The following is a 13,697-nucleotide window of genomic DNA, read 5'->3' as shown; positions in this document are numbered from 1 at the left end:
GAACCTTCTCTTTTCCAGTCCAAACAACACCAACTCCGCTGTTCCTCATCACATGTTTACTCCAGGCACTTCGCCAGCTCCGTTAGCCTCCCCCAGACCCGCTCCCCCACCAGTGACAAACACAACCGCCAGCACCCCCGCACGCAACTCCCTCTACCTGGGCGGTGCTTGCTGCTCCGTGTGAACACTCTGCGCATGCGCTTGGGCGGTGCGGTGGTTTCCTCGCTGCGGAGGGGACTGGGTAAACGTTTTTTGGCGTGAGCGGACTGTGCTGCTAACGCGTGCCGGCGGCAGCAGTCATGGGGAAGCTGAACGTGGTGATGCTTCGGTACCTTTCCAGGGAGCACTTCAGAGTGCTGACAGCGGTGAGTCGGTGGGGAGGCCTGGCTGAGGAGGCGGGGAGGAGATGAGGCCTGGCCCAGTCCTGCTCACGTAGCTCCTCGTGGCTAGTTAGTTAAGCAGGGTTGGGCGCGCTCCATGCGTTCATGGGAGACGCAGACGGCAGCGGAAGAAAGGCTGCAGGAGAATGGTTCTCGCCGCTTTGCCGAGGGTCCGGTTTGGCGTTTTCTGGTGAGGAGGGCCCGGTGAGGTCGTGCTGGTCTTTTCTTCCTCTGACCACCGTGAAGGGATTATTAACACTAGGGCTGCCCAGGTGATATAAGTCATTGTCACCAGTTTCTCCACGCATGCTGATTGCTACTGACAGCTGAACTATTAGTGGAAAGGCAAAGTGAGCCATGATTGTATGGGAAAAGAGTCTCATTTCAGAAATGTAGAACTCCTGAGAATGAAATCTAATAAGCTGTTCATCTTCTGTCCAATACTGTAGAAATTTCAAGGCAGAATTATTCGAAGGATATCAAGGGCCAGTAGTGCATATTAAAGGTTTGGTAAAGTAATTAAAAAGTAACAATTTATCCGTGAAAATCTATTTTAGTCTCAAGTGGGATCTGTTATTATTCCATTGTTGAACACAGGATCTAACAAATCTATTTTTATTTATTCTTTTAGGTGGAAATGGGCATGAAAAACCATGAAATAGTTCCTGCTAGCTTAATTGCTTCCATTGCCAGCCTTAAACATGGTGGCTGCAATAAAATTTTGAGAGAGTTGGTGAAACACAAACTTCTAGCTTATGAACGAACTAAAAGTGAGTTTGAATTTTGTATTGGATTTCCTCTCTTGTTCTGTCCCTAATGTCTCACAGTGGTAATTGCAGAAGTACCGCAGCTTGGTACGTGTGAGCATCCAGAGCACTTGCTAGCCTTACCTTCTGGACCTACCCTGGAAAAATGGGTTTGTGCAGCACCAAATGTTGTAGCTGTCTGCTGAGTTGCTTATGCCTGTAAGGATGACAGACAGAAAAAGATGAACCGTTAACTTTATTTTTTGCAAAGTCATGAAAAATAGAAGAATCATCAGTTAAGACAGTGTTAAGTTGTGCACAGTAATCAAGCCAAATCCCAGATCCCTGCTGTTTCTCTTATATGCATATCTTCTGAAATGCTCCTTATGTTTTTCCAGGCTATTTAAAATACTACGATTGCCTCTATTAGAGAGGGGCTGATGGCATGTTTGTCATTTGCCCATTTGTCAATTTTCATAAACCTGCAGGAACTTAAATGTTTTTACCATTCTGTCAGAGTGGACTGATGTTAGCCTATGGGTGAAATATTACTTGGGTGTAGTGCGCTGTAAGCTAAAAGAAGACTAAATTGAGACTTACTTCAATTGTAATGTATACGTAATGAGAAATTGTTTATTCTTACCTAGCTGTACAGGGTTATCGGCTAACTAATGCAGGATATGATTACCTTGCTTTGAAAACTCTGTCTTCTCGACAAGTCATAAATTCTGTTGGAAACCAGATGGGTGTTGGCAAAGAATCAGGTAATTAAAAAAAAAAAAAATTAAGTAAACACACCTGTAATGTTGTGTATATTTTGCTAGAAACTAGGCAAGTTTTACTCTGGAGAGTGACATCAGTTAATCTGTCAAACACCGAGATTTGTGGCTCACTAGTTGAAGTACTATGTGAGGCTTCTGGCTGCATTTGAGTATTTCTTCACAAGAGTATTGTTATACTTCGACCATTTTGTCTGATTCTTAGTTCATCCCGTAAAAGGTACTTTGCATGCAGATGCTGTTTGTCTCTGTCCTGGATTGGCTGGGATAGAATTATTTTTCTTCCTAGTAGCTGGTACAGTGACGTGTTTTTGCTTTAGTCTGAGAACAGTGCTGATAACACACCAATGACTTAGTTGTTGCTCAGTAGCCTTTACCCTGATCAAGGACTTTCCAGCCTCTCATGCTCTGCCAGTGAGAAGGGGCACAAGAAGCCGGGAGGGAGCAGAGACAGGACACCTGACCTAAACTAGCCAAAGGAGTGTTCCATACCAGAGCATGTCATGCTTGGTATAGAAATCAGGGGGTTACCTGGAAGGGAGTGATCACTTGTTGGGTCAGTGGATGGTAAGCAATTGTATTGGGCATCACTTGTGTTCATTGGGGTTTGTTTTGGTTTTGTTTTTTTTTTCCCCCTTTTAGTTTGATATATCTCTCCTTGTTATTTCCCTTATTATTACTACTAGTAGTATTAGTATTGTATTTTATTATATTTCAATTATTAAGCTGTTTTTATCTCAACCGTTGGTTTTAAATTCTTTTGATTCTCCTCCCCATCCTGCCGGGGGAGGGGAAAGAGAGGGGTGAGTAAGATGCTGCTTGGTGCTTAGTTGCTGGCTGGGTTTAAACCATGATAGTCTCATGGTTTGTGAAGAGTTTTGGACCATTTTGGCAAAAAGATAATCTTTTTCATCACACTTAAGTCTGTTTTACTTTACTATCTTAAAACTACTGCAATACTTTACTGGTTCATATTATGTTAATGTTGATGTTTATTTGATAGAGTACATAACTTGTGGAATTGAAGAATGAGAAGGTGATTATTTGGGACAAATGGTAGAAATAAAACATAGGGTATTTGTTAGCCATGTTTAAATTTAGAAGCTGGTCCCTTGGGTTGTCAACTCAGTAGAAAAAAAGGCAGCTCTTCCACAGTGTGATTAAGAACAGCAGTATCTGCCCTAGATTTCTCTCAAGGATTGCTTATACTTGTTATTTGCTGTGCAGATGGCCTGGGGATGTTAACATGAGTATAGGAATGGTAAAATCTAGTGCTACATGAGATGTTTCAGATCACATCAATATTTCTTCTAATAGGGTACTGTGTAGCTGTCTTTACTAACTGTAGTAGAACTGGCCATGCCAGAAATAGTAATTGTGAGAAGTGACATAGCAAGCTTATTGCTGCACCTTTTTAATCAGATACTAGCTTGTTGGATATCATTTATTTCTTGGACCTATGCCATTATGTGCCTTGCAGATATTTATATTGTTGCAAATGAAGAGGAACAACAGTTTGCATTGAAATTACATAGGCTTGGAAGAACTTCCTTTCGCAGTCTGAAAAATAAACGTGACTACCACAAGCACAGACATAAAATGTCATGGCTGTATTTATCCCGGCTAGCAGCAACGAAGGAGTTTGCCTATATGAAGGTAGGTGACCACTCATGCAATATCAACAGTGGTGTAATAGACTGGAAGATACTTTTCTAACTGTCTTTTGATCAGTTTATATTTGCAATGTTTGTAAGATTTACACTTTTTTTGTCCCAAGTGGACTTAAAGTATATGTCTCGGAATTTCAGTGCTGTATGTCTTTTACACTTTCCAATGACAAAATGAAGCTTTGTCATGGAAATCATAAGAATAGTTAGGGTTGGAAAGGACCTTAAGATCATATAGTTCCAATTCCCCCTGCCATGGGCAGGGACACCTCGCCTAAGCCTCTGTCCAGCCTGGCCTTGAGCACTGCCAGGGATGGAGCGTTCACAGCTTCCTTGGACAACCCATTCCAGTGGCTCACTACCCTCACAGTAAAGAACTTCCTCCTTATCTCTAATCTAAACTTCTCCTGCTAAAGTTTGAACCTGTTAACCCTTGTCCTGCCACTGCAGTCCTGTGGAACAGAAGCAGGTGTCATGAAAAAGTTTCAACAGTTGTTACTTAGGGATAGACAATTTATGTATCACCAGTTCTGCTGTTTTTCCTTTAAAATTTATTGCATAAGCTTGCAAAAATACCTTAAAAATTAAGGAAATTTACAATTATTTGGCAGAATTACTGGGAGTTTTTCTGTTCAGTTGTCGTTCTTTTCTTTTTTTTTCCCTTTTTTCCTAATTTCCCGTGTTTACAGTTGTTCCTGTGCTGTTGTGGAAAATCTTTCAATCTAGACAGGTGTTCTGATCTGAAAAGGCAGGCTTTGTTCTATACTGTGGGAAAAGATCGCATTTCCAAGCATATGTTGCTACTCCGATTTTTTTGTTTGTTCGTTTTTAACCTGCTTTAAAAAAATACAGATGTTCTACAGTGATTGAAAGTTAATAGTGAAAAACATGATTATTTATAAAAATCTAGTTTTCTCTCCTCCTTTTGTCTGTTCAACAGATCTAGATATATTTTCTTGTTTCTCTTAATAAGCACACTTAGTGTCTAAACTTAGGTTTGTTGTTTTTTTTTCAGCAAAAGCTGAAATGGCTGTTACAGTCTTCCTTCTTAAGTGTGTCACGATGCATCCAGTTAGCATTTGAGGAGTGTATGGTGCCTCCACAGTAACATTTATCTTAGGTGGAAGTTTGTCAATATATATAATGTTTTCTTAACTATTCAATTTTAATTTTTCAATATACTGTCTCCAGGCTTTACATGACAGAAATTTTCCTGTTCCGAAACCCATAGACTACAACAGGCATGCAGTTGTTATGGAGCTTATTGATGGCTATCCTTTGTAAGTACTGAAGCTTGAATTCTCTGTCTTATTAAACCCTAACAGTGTTAGGCTCAATAAAGTAACAGGGTTATGTTTTTTCATTGTCATGTGAGCGAATTCTGACTTCACCATGCAGAATAATGTGCTCTAATCCACACTTACTAGCATTCTACTTAACTTGTAGTCTTTCTTCTCTTACCTTTTTATTAAGAGAAATTGTTTTTTTCTTAGTCTGACGAAACTAGTGAAATTTACTAATTTTTTAAAGAATACAGTAAAAGAGTAGCATGACACAGGTTAGTATTCCAACAGTTTCCTACACATAAACCACATATTCTGTATGCTATTGGATATGTACAATATTGAATATAATATCCTTCAAGTTCTGAGCTCCAGTTTGTGATCCTTGCTCTGGTAGTTCGGGTAAGGTTATAATTTACTGGTTTAGACCTTCTGCTCTGTTTATGTATAATTTGGTTCTGCTCCTCCAAAACAGATTACTTTGCTTGAGTTGTTCAGCATCTAGGAAAATTAAATCTCTTTGTTTGAGCATAAAGGGATGGTTTGTTCCGTTTGCAAAACAGAATGCAAAAGCCCTATGTAGTTGATATAACGTAGAATAACTTAGCTACTTATCCAGAGGCTTAAAGTGTAATTCTAGAACTAACAAATCCATGCTCTTGTATAGTAATCAAGATCTAAAGTGGGCAGTTTAATCAAAAGGAAATTAATCCCAAAGTATAACAGTTGAAGAGTAACATGGAAGAGACTTCATTATATTTTCTCCCCACCTTCATTTTTTTTAAATAATTCCACATCCATCATATACATAGAGGACTTCCAAGTTCCATGTTGACATCTGCAATGGAAGTTTACCATGCTTTTCTTGTTTCGTGATTCTAACTTGGAGATAAGGATTGGATGAGAATTATTTCAAATATAGCAACATAAAATAATCGCCAAAAAGCTGGAGGGATTCCAGCCAGTTGCCAGTTTTATTATTGTCCATTGCCTGTGTTGAAAAACTAGTGCAGAGTTGGTGACCTTGGTAAACAGTTATTATGCTGTCTTTGACAAGTACAACCTTATTCAAAGTTCTGGCAAATTGGTCTCAGTTTTTCTTAGCCTACCTCTTTATTTCACATTTCACAGAGCCAGAGAGTATTTGAGGTTGGAAGGAACCTCTGGAGGTCATGTAGTCCAGCCTCACTGCTTGAGCAGGGCCATGCAGAGCTGGTTGTCAAGGACCATGCCCCGATGACTCTTGAGTGTCATTAAGGAGGGAGACTCCACAACTTCTTTGGGCATCCTGTGCTAGTGCTCAGTCATACCCACAGTGGAAAAAGCGTTTCCTATGTTCATACAGATTCTCCTGTGTTTCAGTGTGTGCCCATTGCTCTTGTCTAGTCACTGGGCATCACTGAAAAAAGCTTGGCCTTGTCCTCTTTATACCCTCCTTTCTTCAGGTGTTTATATAAATTGATTAGATCCCCCTGAGGCTTCTCTTCCCCAGGCTGAATGGTCCCAGCTCTCAGCATTTTCACACAGGAGAGCTTCTCCAGTCCCTTAATCATCATTGTGTTTTTTAGTTGGTCTCCAGTATTGTAAGTGCAGTGATGCAGTGCTCCAGGTGTTCCCTCACCAGTGAATAAAGGGGAAGCATTACCTCTCTTGACTTGCTGGTGATGGTTTGTCTAATGCAGTCAAGGATACCATCAGCCACCTTTGCAGGAAGGGCACATTGCTGACTGACATTCAACATGGACCCCCAGGTCCTTTTCTGCCAAACTGCTTTCCAGCTGAGTAATACACAGTGTATACTGGTGCATGAGGTTCCTATGTGCAGGACTTTCCACTGATTTTTGAACTTCATGAGGTTCATGCTGGCCCATTTCTTGAGCCTGTTGAGGTCCCTCTGGATGGCAGTACAATCCTCCGGCATATCAGCCAAACCCAGTTTGGTGATGTCTGCAAACTGCCCAATCATGCAGCTCATTAATGAAGATGTTAAATGGAAACTGAAACCACTTTCAACTGCTGGGGCCGCACTGTGAGTCACTGGTCTCCAAGGAGACTTTGTGCTCAGGCTTTCAGTTTTCAGTCTACCTCACTGTATATCTAGACTATACATCAACATCAGATCCTTTTCTATGAGGATCATATGTGAGGCACTGTAAAGGCCTTACTAAAGTCCAGGTAGATAATATTCACTGCTATCCATGCCATCTAGCAGGCCAGTCAGTTAATCACAGAAATTCATGTGGTTGACTATTCTGGATGATTTTCTTTTCCTTAATGGGTCTGACAGTGGTTTCCAGTATTACCAGTTCCTTCACCTTTCCAAGGTTCAAGGTGAGGCTGATCAGCCTGTAGTTTGCTGAGTCCTTTTTCTTGCCCTTCTTGAACATCAGTGTCATTTGCCTTTCTCCAGTCTTCAGATGCTTCTCTCAGTTGCCATAATTGATCAATGATTATCAAGAATGGCCTTGCAGTGCCACCTGCCAGCTTCCTTAAAGCTCAGGTGTACATCCTGTCAGGGTTCATGGACTTCTATGTCCCATTTGCCTAAGTATTTAGTGAACTCCAAGGGTAGATCTTCCTTGCTTCAGCCTTTCCCCCTGGTCACTGGGACCTGAGATTCCTATCTTGCAAGGTATCAGTTAACATGACTTCCAAATTCAAAGAGCATGTGGGATAGGAGGGACTCTTCGCTAGGGACTGTAGTGATAGGACAAGGGGTAATGGATCAAAACTTAAACAAGGGAAGTTTAGATTGGATATAAGGAAGAAGTTCTGTACTGTAAGGGTGCTGAGGCACTGGAATGGGTTGCCCAGGGAAGTTGTGAATGCTCCATCCCTGGCAGTGTTCAAGGCCAGGCTGGACAGAGCCTTGAGTGGCATGGTTTAGTGGGAGGTGTCCCTGCTCATGGCAGGCAGGTTGGAACTAGATGATCTTAAGATCATTTCCAACCCTAAATATTCTATGATTCTATAATACGGACCTGTGCCTGTGAGAACAGTCACCAATTTTGGTACAAATATGAAAGGGTTCAACAGAAGCCTTTTAAATAGCGGCTATATTTCCATTGTTCATGCTTTGTACTGTACAACCGATCCATTCTTATCATATTGTAATGCTGCATTTAGATAAAAATACTTCACAATAACTGTAAATGCTGACAGTTCCTGGTACAAGAAGATAACTGCCACTTTACTTGGTCTGTTTCTAAAGACATGTTACACTGAAGGTACTTTGCTTTCTCAGATACAAGTTCAGCAATACTTTCAGCTTTTTTTTATTTTTTCCCATAACTTGGTCTAAAAAATACATTTTTGCAAAAGAAAATGTTGTGGAGATTTTGAATTTCAATACAATACCTATTTTCTACTGAGACCATAAGATGGTACCTGAAACAGGAGACATAAACATTTATGGATCTATTATTTAAACAATGCATCATGACAGTAGTGCCTGAGAGGGAAGACAATGAGCATAAGCTGAAATGAGATTTAGCCTGGACAGACATTTTCTCCCCTTGCAGAGAGCGAGGCAGTGCCACAGTGTGCTTTGTGAGATTGCACAGTCTCCATTCCTGGAATTTTTCAAGCCCTGAGCAATCTGGTCTGATCTCACAAGTGACTCAGCTTTTGAGGAGCTTCTTAGACTAGAGACCCAAGGACCCTTTTAACTTGAATTACCCTGGAATTCTGTCAGATGTATTTCATATATTTTGTCAATATTTTAAAATTAAGAGTTTTTTGAGGTTCACAGTATTTTATTTAACTTTTCAGGTGCCAGGTGCACCACATGGAAGATCCTGCCTCTGTCTACAGTGACTTAATGGATTTGATTGTAAAACTTGCCAATCATGGTTTGATTCATGGCGATTTCAATGAATTTAATCTCATATTGGATAATGATGACCATGTCACTATGATTGATTTCCCTCAGATGATATCAACATCACACACAAATGCCGAATGGTAGGTTCAAATTTAAAGATGTTTTCTAAGTAAATCTGACAAGTGCTTGTGACAGTAAATTGTCAACCATTATTTGTTTCCATACACCTGTCTCTGATGCTTTTTCTACCATTGTTGTCAGGCAGCATGAATAACATTTCAAACATAGTTTGATTTATGAAGGAGTAGAAATGTCTCTTTAGGATAAATAAATAATTCACTGCTTCTCAGATAGAATGATGTTTTTTAGTTAAGAAATGCTTAGAAATAAACTGCATGCAGTTTTTTTCACTATCCTTTTGTCTTGGGATCACTAACAAATAATTTTCAAATGAACTCAGTATAAGGTGAGAAATATACGGTAAAAGTTTGTCATTGCAGTAGACTTCATTACCTTGATTTTGTGCTTGTACAATTCTGTGTTTTTTTTCTTTTCAGGTATTTTGACAGAGATGTGAACTGTATTAAGGAGTTCTTTAAGAAACGCTTCAACTACGAGAGTGAGGTCTTCCCAGAATTCAAAGATGTCAGGTATAAACTTCCAGATGAATTTGAGTTTCCTATTTGTTCTGGTTTTATGAGAAAAATGGGTGTCTGTAGGATACCTGTAGAAGAAATTAAAGACAAAAAATTAAAATATGCCCAACTGTGCATTTTTTAGATTATATTTTTGTCATTCCTATTATGTTTTCTTCAACCAGAGTTACTGTAAGTGGCTTCCAGAAAGCCAGGGCATGCTTTAAAATCAGCTATTGCCTCCTTTGTCTTTCCTCTTGCAGCTAAGGAAGAAAGATCCATCCAAAAGCTTGATCCAAATGGTAAAGGATCTGGGAAATGTTACCAGTGATGCAGAATCAGTTTCTCCCATTTCTCAAAGCTATTTGACAGTTCCAGTATTTGGAGGGTTAACTTGGGTTTCAATTTTAAATTTATTTTTTAAATGCTAGTAAATAGTGCTTGCCTTGTCAAACATTATTGTGTTCAAAGTTTCATCCTAATGTCTTTTGTCCCTTCTGAAAAATAATTTTCAACTTATTTTAAGACTGAACCTGTTGGAATTAAAAGGGTTTTATTTCATTCTGAGCACTTTTTCAATGTGGTACCACACTTGAGTCAGTCTCTGTGTGTCCTTTATTCTTCTGTTTACTTAAACATAATCTGAACCTAAAGCCAGATTGTATTCCTGCTAACGTAAAATAATTTCTATAAATAAATAAACAAGTGAATGCTGGTTTTGAAGATGGAGTAATTCTCTGTTTGTTTCTCTCAGGTCACATTCTGTTAATACTTTACCTAAGCAAAGCTTAGCACTATCATCTGGTGTTTTGTACGTTTCAACAGAGTACACCCTCTTTGTTAGTAGTATGTGTAATTACAGTCTAGTTTGATTAGTAATTTTAATCCAAAATGTAGCATATTGGTAGCTTGATGAATCAGCTTATCAAAAGAAAACATACTTCTTTCACAGGAGAGAGTGTTCCCTTGATAGAGAGATTGCTGCCAGTGGTTATACAAAAGAAATACAGGAAGATGGTGAACTGCTTTACTCACGAAGTTCTGATGAGGATGGTAATACAACAGAGGCATCAGAATTTGTAGAAGATGCTGAAAATAAGCTCAACTTCTTCAGCAAAGATAAAGAAAATAATGCAGACTTCATGTCTGAAGTGGGTGATTTCTCTGGAAGCAGAACCTCTGACCACTTGTATAACAATAAAGAGGCTGACACAACTGAAAGTAGTGAAAATACACGAAGGCTGGATATGTCAAAGTTAAGTTCAGCCTTAGAAAAAACTGAAGAGCAAACCATGCTTTGGAAGTCCAACGAAAGTGCAGAGAGTCCTGCAGTTGCTTTTTTTAAGGGAAAAAGCGAAACTGAAAATGCTGCTGAAGTAAAAAGTAAGACAGGTGGAAGAAGGTGCTCTGATGATAAGGAAGATGAAGACAAATGCCCTGATCTGGCTGACTTGTCAACTTTAAATGAGAAATTCGGGCATTACAGGTAGATTTATATTTACAATCTAGGAGTGTGGTTCCTCCTCTCTCCCCAGTAAATGTAAATCTTTCAAGTAGCTCAAAAAGGACTACTCTTTGGCTACCCTTGTTTAAACTGAAGATTAATAATTCAGTTTATTTAGAAAAAATTGCAGTATCTTTCCTATTGATCTCATGATAGGTAACCTGTTGATAGATACAAATTCTTCCTTTCATATAATACCTGTTTTGAAGAACTAGTCTTAATACTTAAAATGTAATTGTTTTGTAATACTTGCATATTCTATTGGGAGTTCTCAGATTATATCTCAAAGTTAAGACTTAAATTGTGCTCATAAAGGCAAAGGATGTTTATCTTGCTAGTGGAATAAATTTATTTATGTTTTTTAGAAATGAAGAGAGCATCACTTACATTGCTGAGCACAGAACAAGGACTGAAAGTATCACATCAGTAAGAAGTGCTGGGAGCTGCTCAACCATACCAGCAGTAAGTACTATTGTTGTTATGTTACTATCTAGTTTACTCTCAGACCATGTTAAAATGAACACAGCTGTTAGTACCTGTGTGTAAAAATGTTCTTCAGGATTAATTATCTTTAAAGAAGACTGTTACCATGTACCTCTCTGGTTTGCATTTCCATGCCCACAGAAAAATAGGACTGATAGCTGTGTAAGTTTTTATGGGGAATGATTTCCAGATCTTTCCTTCATGTATTGGTCTTTAGTGTTTTACCTAAGCTCTATATCAGCATTAACAACTCTCATTTACCCAATAAGAGGTTAATGTATGTTAATGTACTAACATGTAATCAGTTCATTCACTTCTTTTGCTAGCCACAGTTAATACTACTTAATTTAAAATTGGATGCTTGACTCAAGATTTAATTTGGCCTTTTTCACCTGTTGATACTGAAAATGCAATATCATTGTGTCATGTCTCGGTCCTAAATGATCTTCAGAAAGTTCCGATACTTGTTTGTTTATTTGTAGGAACTGGTGAAAAGGAAGATAAAACGTCAACTGACCAAGCAGCAAAAGTCTGTTCTGAGGCAACAGTTGCAAAAAGGAGAGGCAAATATTTATACCAAGCAACGTCGAGAAAATATGCAAAACATTAAGTCAAGCTTGGATGCAGCTTGTTTCTGGGAATAATTCATTAAAGCTCCCACAGAACATGAGAAAATTCATAATGTCTACAGTTGAAAAAAATTATGCTAATAACCAATAATCCTTCCATATACATAAGCAAATGTTTTCCTGGAAGCTAATAAACCTTATTATGGTTACTGTGATTTTGATTGGGGGATTTTAGTTTGTGATTGTGATTGAAACTGTTGACTGTAATTTAAATGGTATCAGTAGTACTGCCAAGATCACTTAACTACAGCGATTTCCAACAATATTTTTTTAATATATAAATCAGTTGTACTGTGTCTTACGATTTGAAAGTCCTGGGGAGCAAAGGCATCTTTGTCCATTGGGCAGAAACCGGAAGTGTCTTTGCTTCAGCACATCACCAACGTCACTGGCACAGGTTACCCAAGGAGGTTGTGGCTGCCCCATCCCTGGAAGTGTCCAAGGCTAGATTGGATGAGGCCTTGGATGACATGGTCTAGTGTGAGGCACCCCTACCTCACAACACTCCCTGCAGGTGGGTTGGAACAAGATGATGTTAAGGTCCTTTCCAACCCTAACAATACCATGATTCTGTGATCCTGATCAAACACTTTCTCCCCCTGTATGTCAGTGTGTGGAGCAAAGAAGCAATAGGAGTGAGCCCAGACATCTGCCTTTACAGCTAGTTAGCACACAGCAAAAATAAATAATCCAGGGAGGTGGACCCTATGAAAGATTCTGGAGTTAGGGGCAGTGTCTCTTTGGCAGAATTGAGGAGATTCTTTAGGAATATAGTGCATAAACAAACTGCAAAAATTCAGCCCAGGATTCAACTAATTCTGCTATGTAGACAGCTTGTGCATAAGGAAACTGTCTGTAAAAGCAAACCCAAGATGTACTGAACCTTGGAGTCTTTGCAACTTGTAATTGCACAAGTTCTTCTTAATAGAAGTATTTCCTACCCTAGTATTTGAAGACTCTGAATACAAAATTCTTCAATTGCTTTATTTAATTAAAATGTCTGCTACAGTCAAGATATTAAGACATAGAAGTAATTAATTATAGAATCATAGAATGGTTAGGGTTGGGAAGGACTTTAAGGTCATCTAGTTCCAACTCCCCTGCCATGGTCAGGGACACTTCACACAAGACCATGTTGCCCAAGGCTCTGTCCAACCTGGCCTTGAACACTGCCAGGGATGGAGCATTTACCTTTTTGAGCAACCTGTACCAGCGCCTCACCACCTTCACATTAAAGAACTTCTTCCTTAGATCTAACCTGAACTTCCCCTGTTTAAGCTTAAACCCATTGCCAATTGTTCTATCACTACAGTTCCTGATGAAGAGTTCCTCTCCAGCCTCCTTGTAGCCCCTGGGAGTGAGTGAACAAGTTACCTGACTGGGTTTAAACCACGACACCCCCCTTCAGATACTGGAAGGCTGCTATGAGATCTCCATGCAGCCTTCTCTTCTCCAGCCTGAATAGCCCCAACTTCCTCAGCCTGTCATTGAATGAGAGGTGCTCCAGCCCCCTTACCATCCTTGTGGACCTCCTCTGGACTTGCTCGTTACCAGTCTCCAGTTGGACATTGAGCCCTTGACCACAACTCTGCATCCGGCCATCCAACCAATTAGTTATCCACTGAGTGGTCCATCCATCAAATTTACGCCTCTGCAGTTTAGAGACAAGGATGTTGTGTGGGTCAGTGTCAAACACTTTGCACAAGTTCAGGTAGGTGACGTCAATGGCTTTGCCCCTTTCCATCAGTTCCGTAGCGCCATCATAGAA

At 39.6% G+C, this 13,697-nt stretch overlaps 1 protein-coding gene and 1 long non-coding RNA gene across 3 annotated transcripts; one reads left to right on the top strand and one right to left on the bottom strand.

Moving 5' to 3' along the window:
* The first annotated feature begins 263 nt into the window (after positions 1-263).
* Positions 264-12,158, top strand: RIOK2 (RIO kinase 2). Of its 2 annotated transcripts, XM_061445372.1 has the most exons (10): positions 264-365; positions 1,012-1,150; positions 1,774-1,890; positions 3,386-3,561; positions 4,764-4,852; positions 8,627-8,818; positions 9,236-9,328; positions 10,266-10,799; positions 11,183-11,279; positions 11,783-12,157. In XM_061445372.1, exons 1-10 carry the CDS (start codon positions 300-302, stop codon positions 11,942-11,944), a joined length of 1,665 nt encoding a protein of 554 aa, XP_061301356.1. In that variant the 5' UTR covers positions 264-299; the 3' UTR covers positions 11,945-12,157. The 2 variants fall into 2 exon arrangements, with proteins under 2 accessions (XP_061301356.1, XP_061301357.1); XM_061445373.1 differs by lacking the exon at positions 264-365 and having other exon boundaries at positions 1,119-1,234; positions 11,783-12,158.
* Positions 12,159-12,206: 48 nt separating this feature from the next.
* LOC133265125 (uncharacterized) lies at positions 12,207-13,697 on the bottom strand. The gene is made up of 2 exons (XR_009741869.1): positions 13,446-13,697; positions 12,207-12,634 (listed from the first exon to the last, which is right to left on the bottom strand). It is a non-coding gene; the product is annotated as an uncharacterized LOC133265125 (long non-coding RNA).

This window comes from Pezoporus flaviventris, unplaced genomic scaffold (genome assembly GCF_033815535.1).
Source record: "Pezoporus flaviventris isolate CSIRO_AGI_PZ_B2104156 unplaced genomic scaffold, CSIRO_AGI_Pfla_v1 ptg000004l, whole genome shotgun sequence".
NCBI classification, from domain to species: domain Eukaryota; kingdom Metazoa; phylum Chordata; class Aves; order Psittaciformes; family Psittacidae; genus Pezoporus; species Pezoporus flaviventris.
The sequence above is the reverse complement of the archived record's forward strand: the minus strand, read 5'-3'. Positions and strand labels throughout refer to the sequence as shown.

Coding starts and splice junctions, on each gene's coding strand:
- RIOK2 (XM_061445372.1), top strand. CDS start 300: ATGGGGAAGCTGAACGTGGTGATGCTTCGGTACCTTTCCAGGGAGCAC. Junction 3,562..4,763: donor AGGAGTTTGCCTATATGAAG/GTAGGTGACCAC, acceptor TACTGTCTCCAG/GCTTTACATGACAGAAATTT. Junction 11,280..11,782: donor GCTGCTCAACCATACCAGCA/GTAAGTACTATT, acceptor GTTTATTTGTAG/GAACTGGTGAAAAGGAAGAT.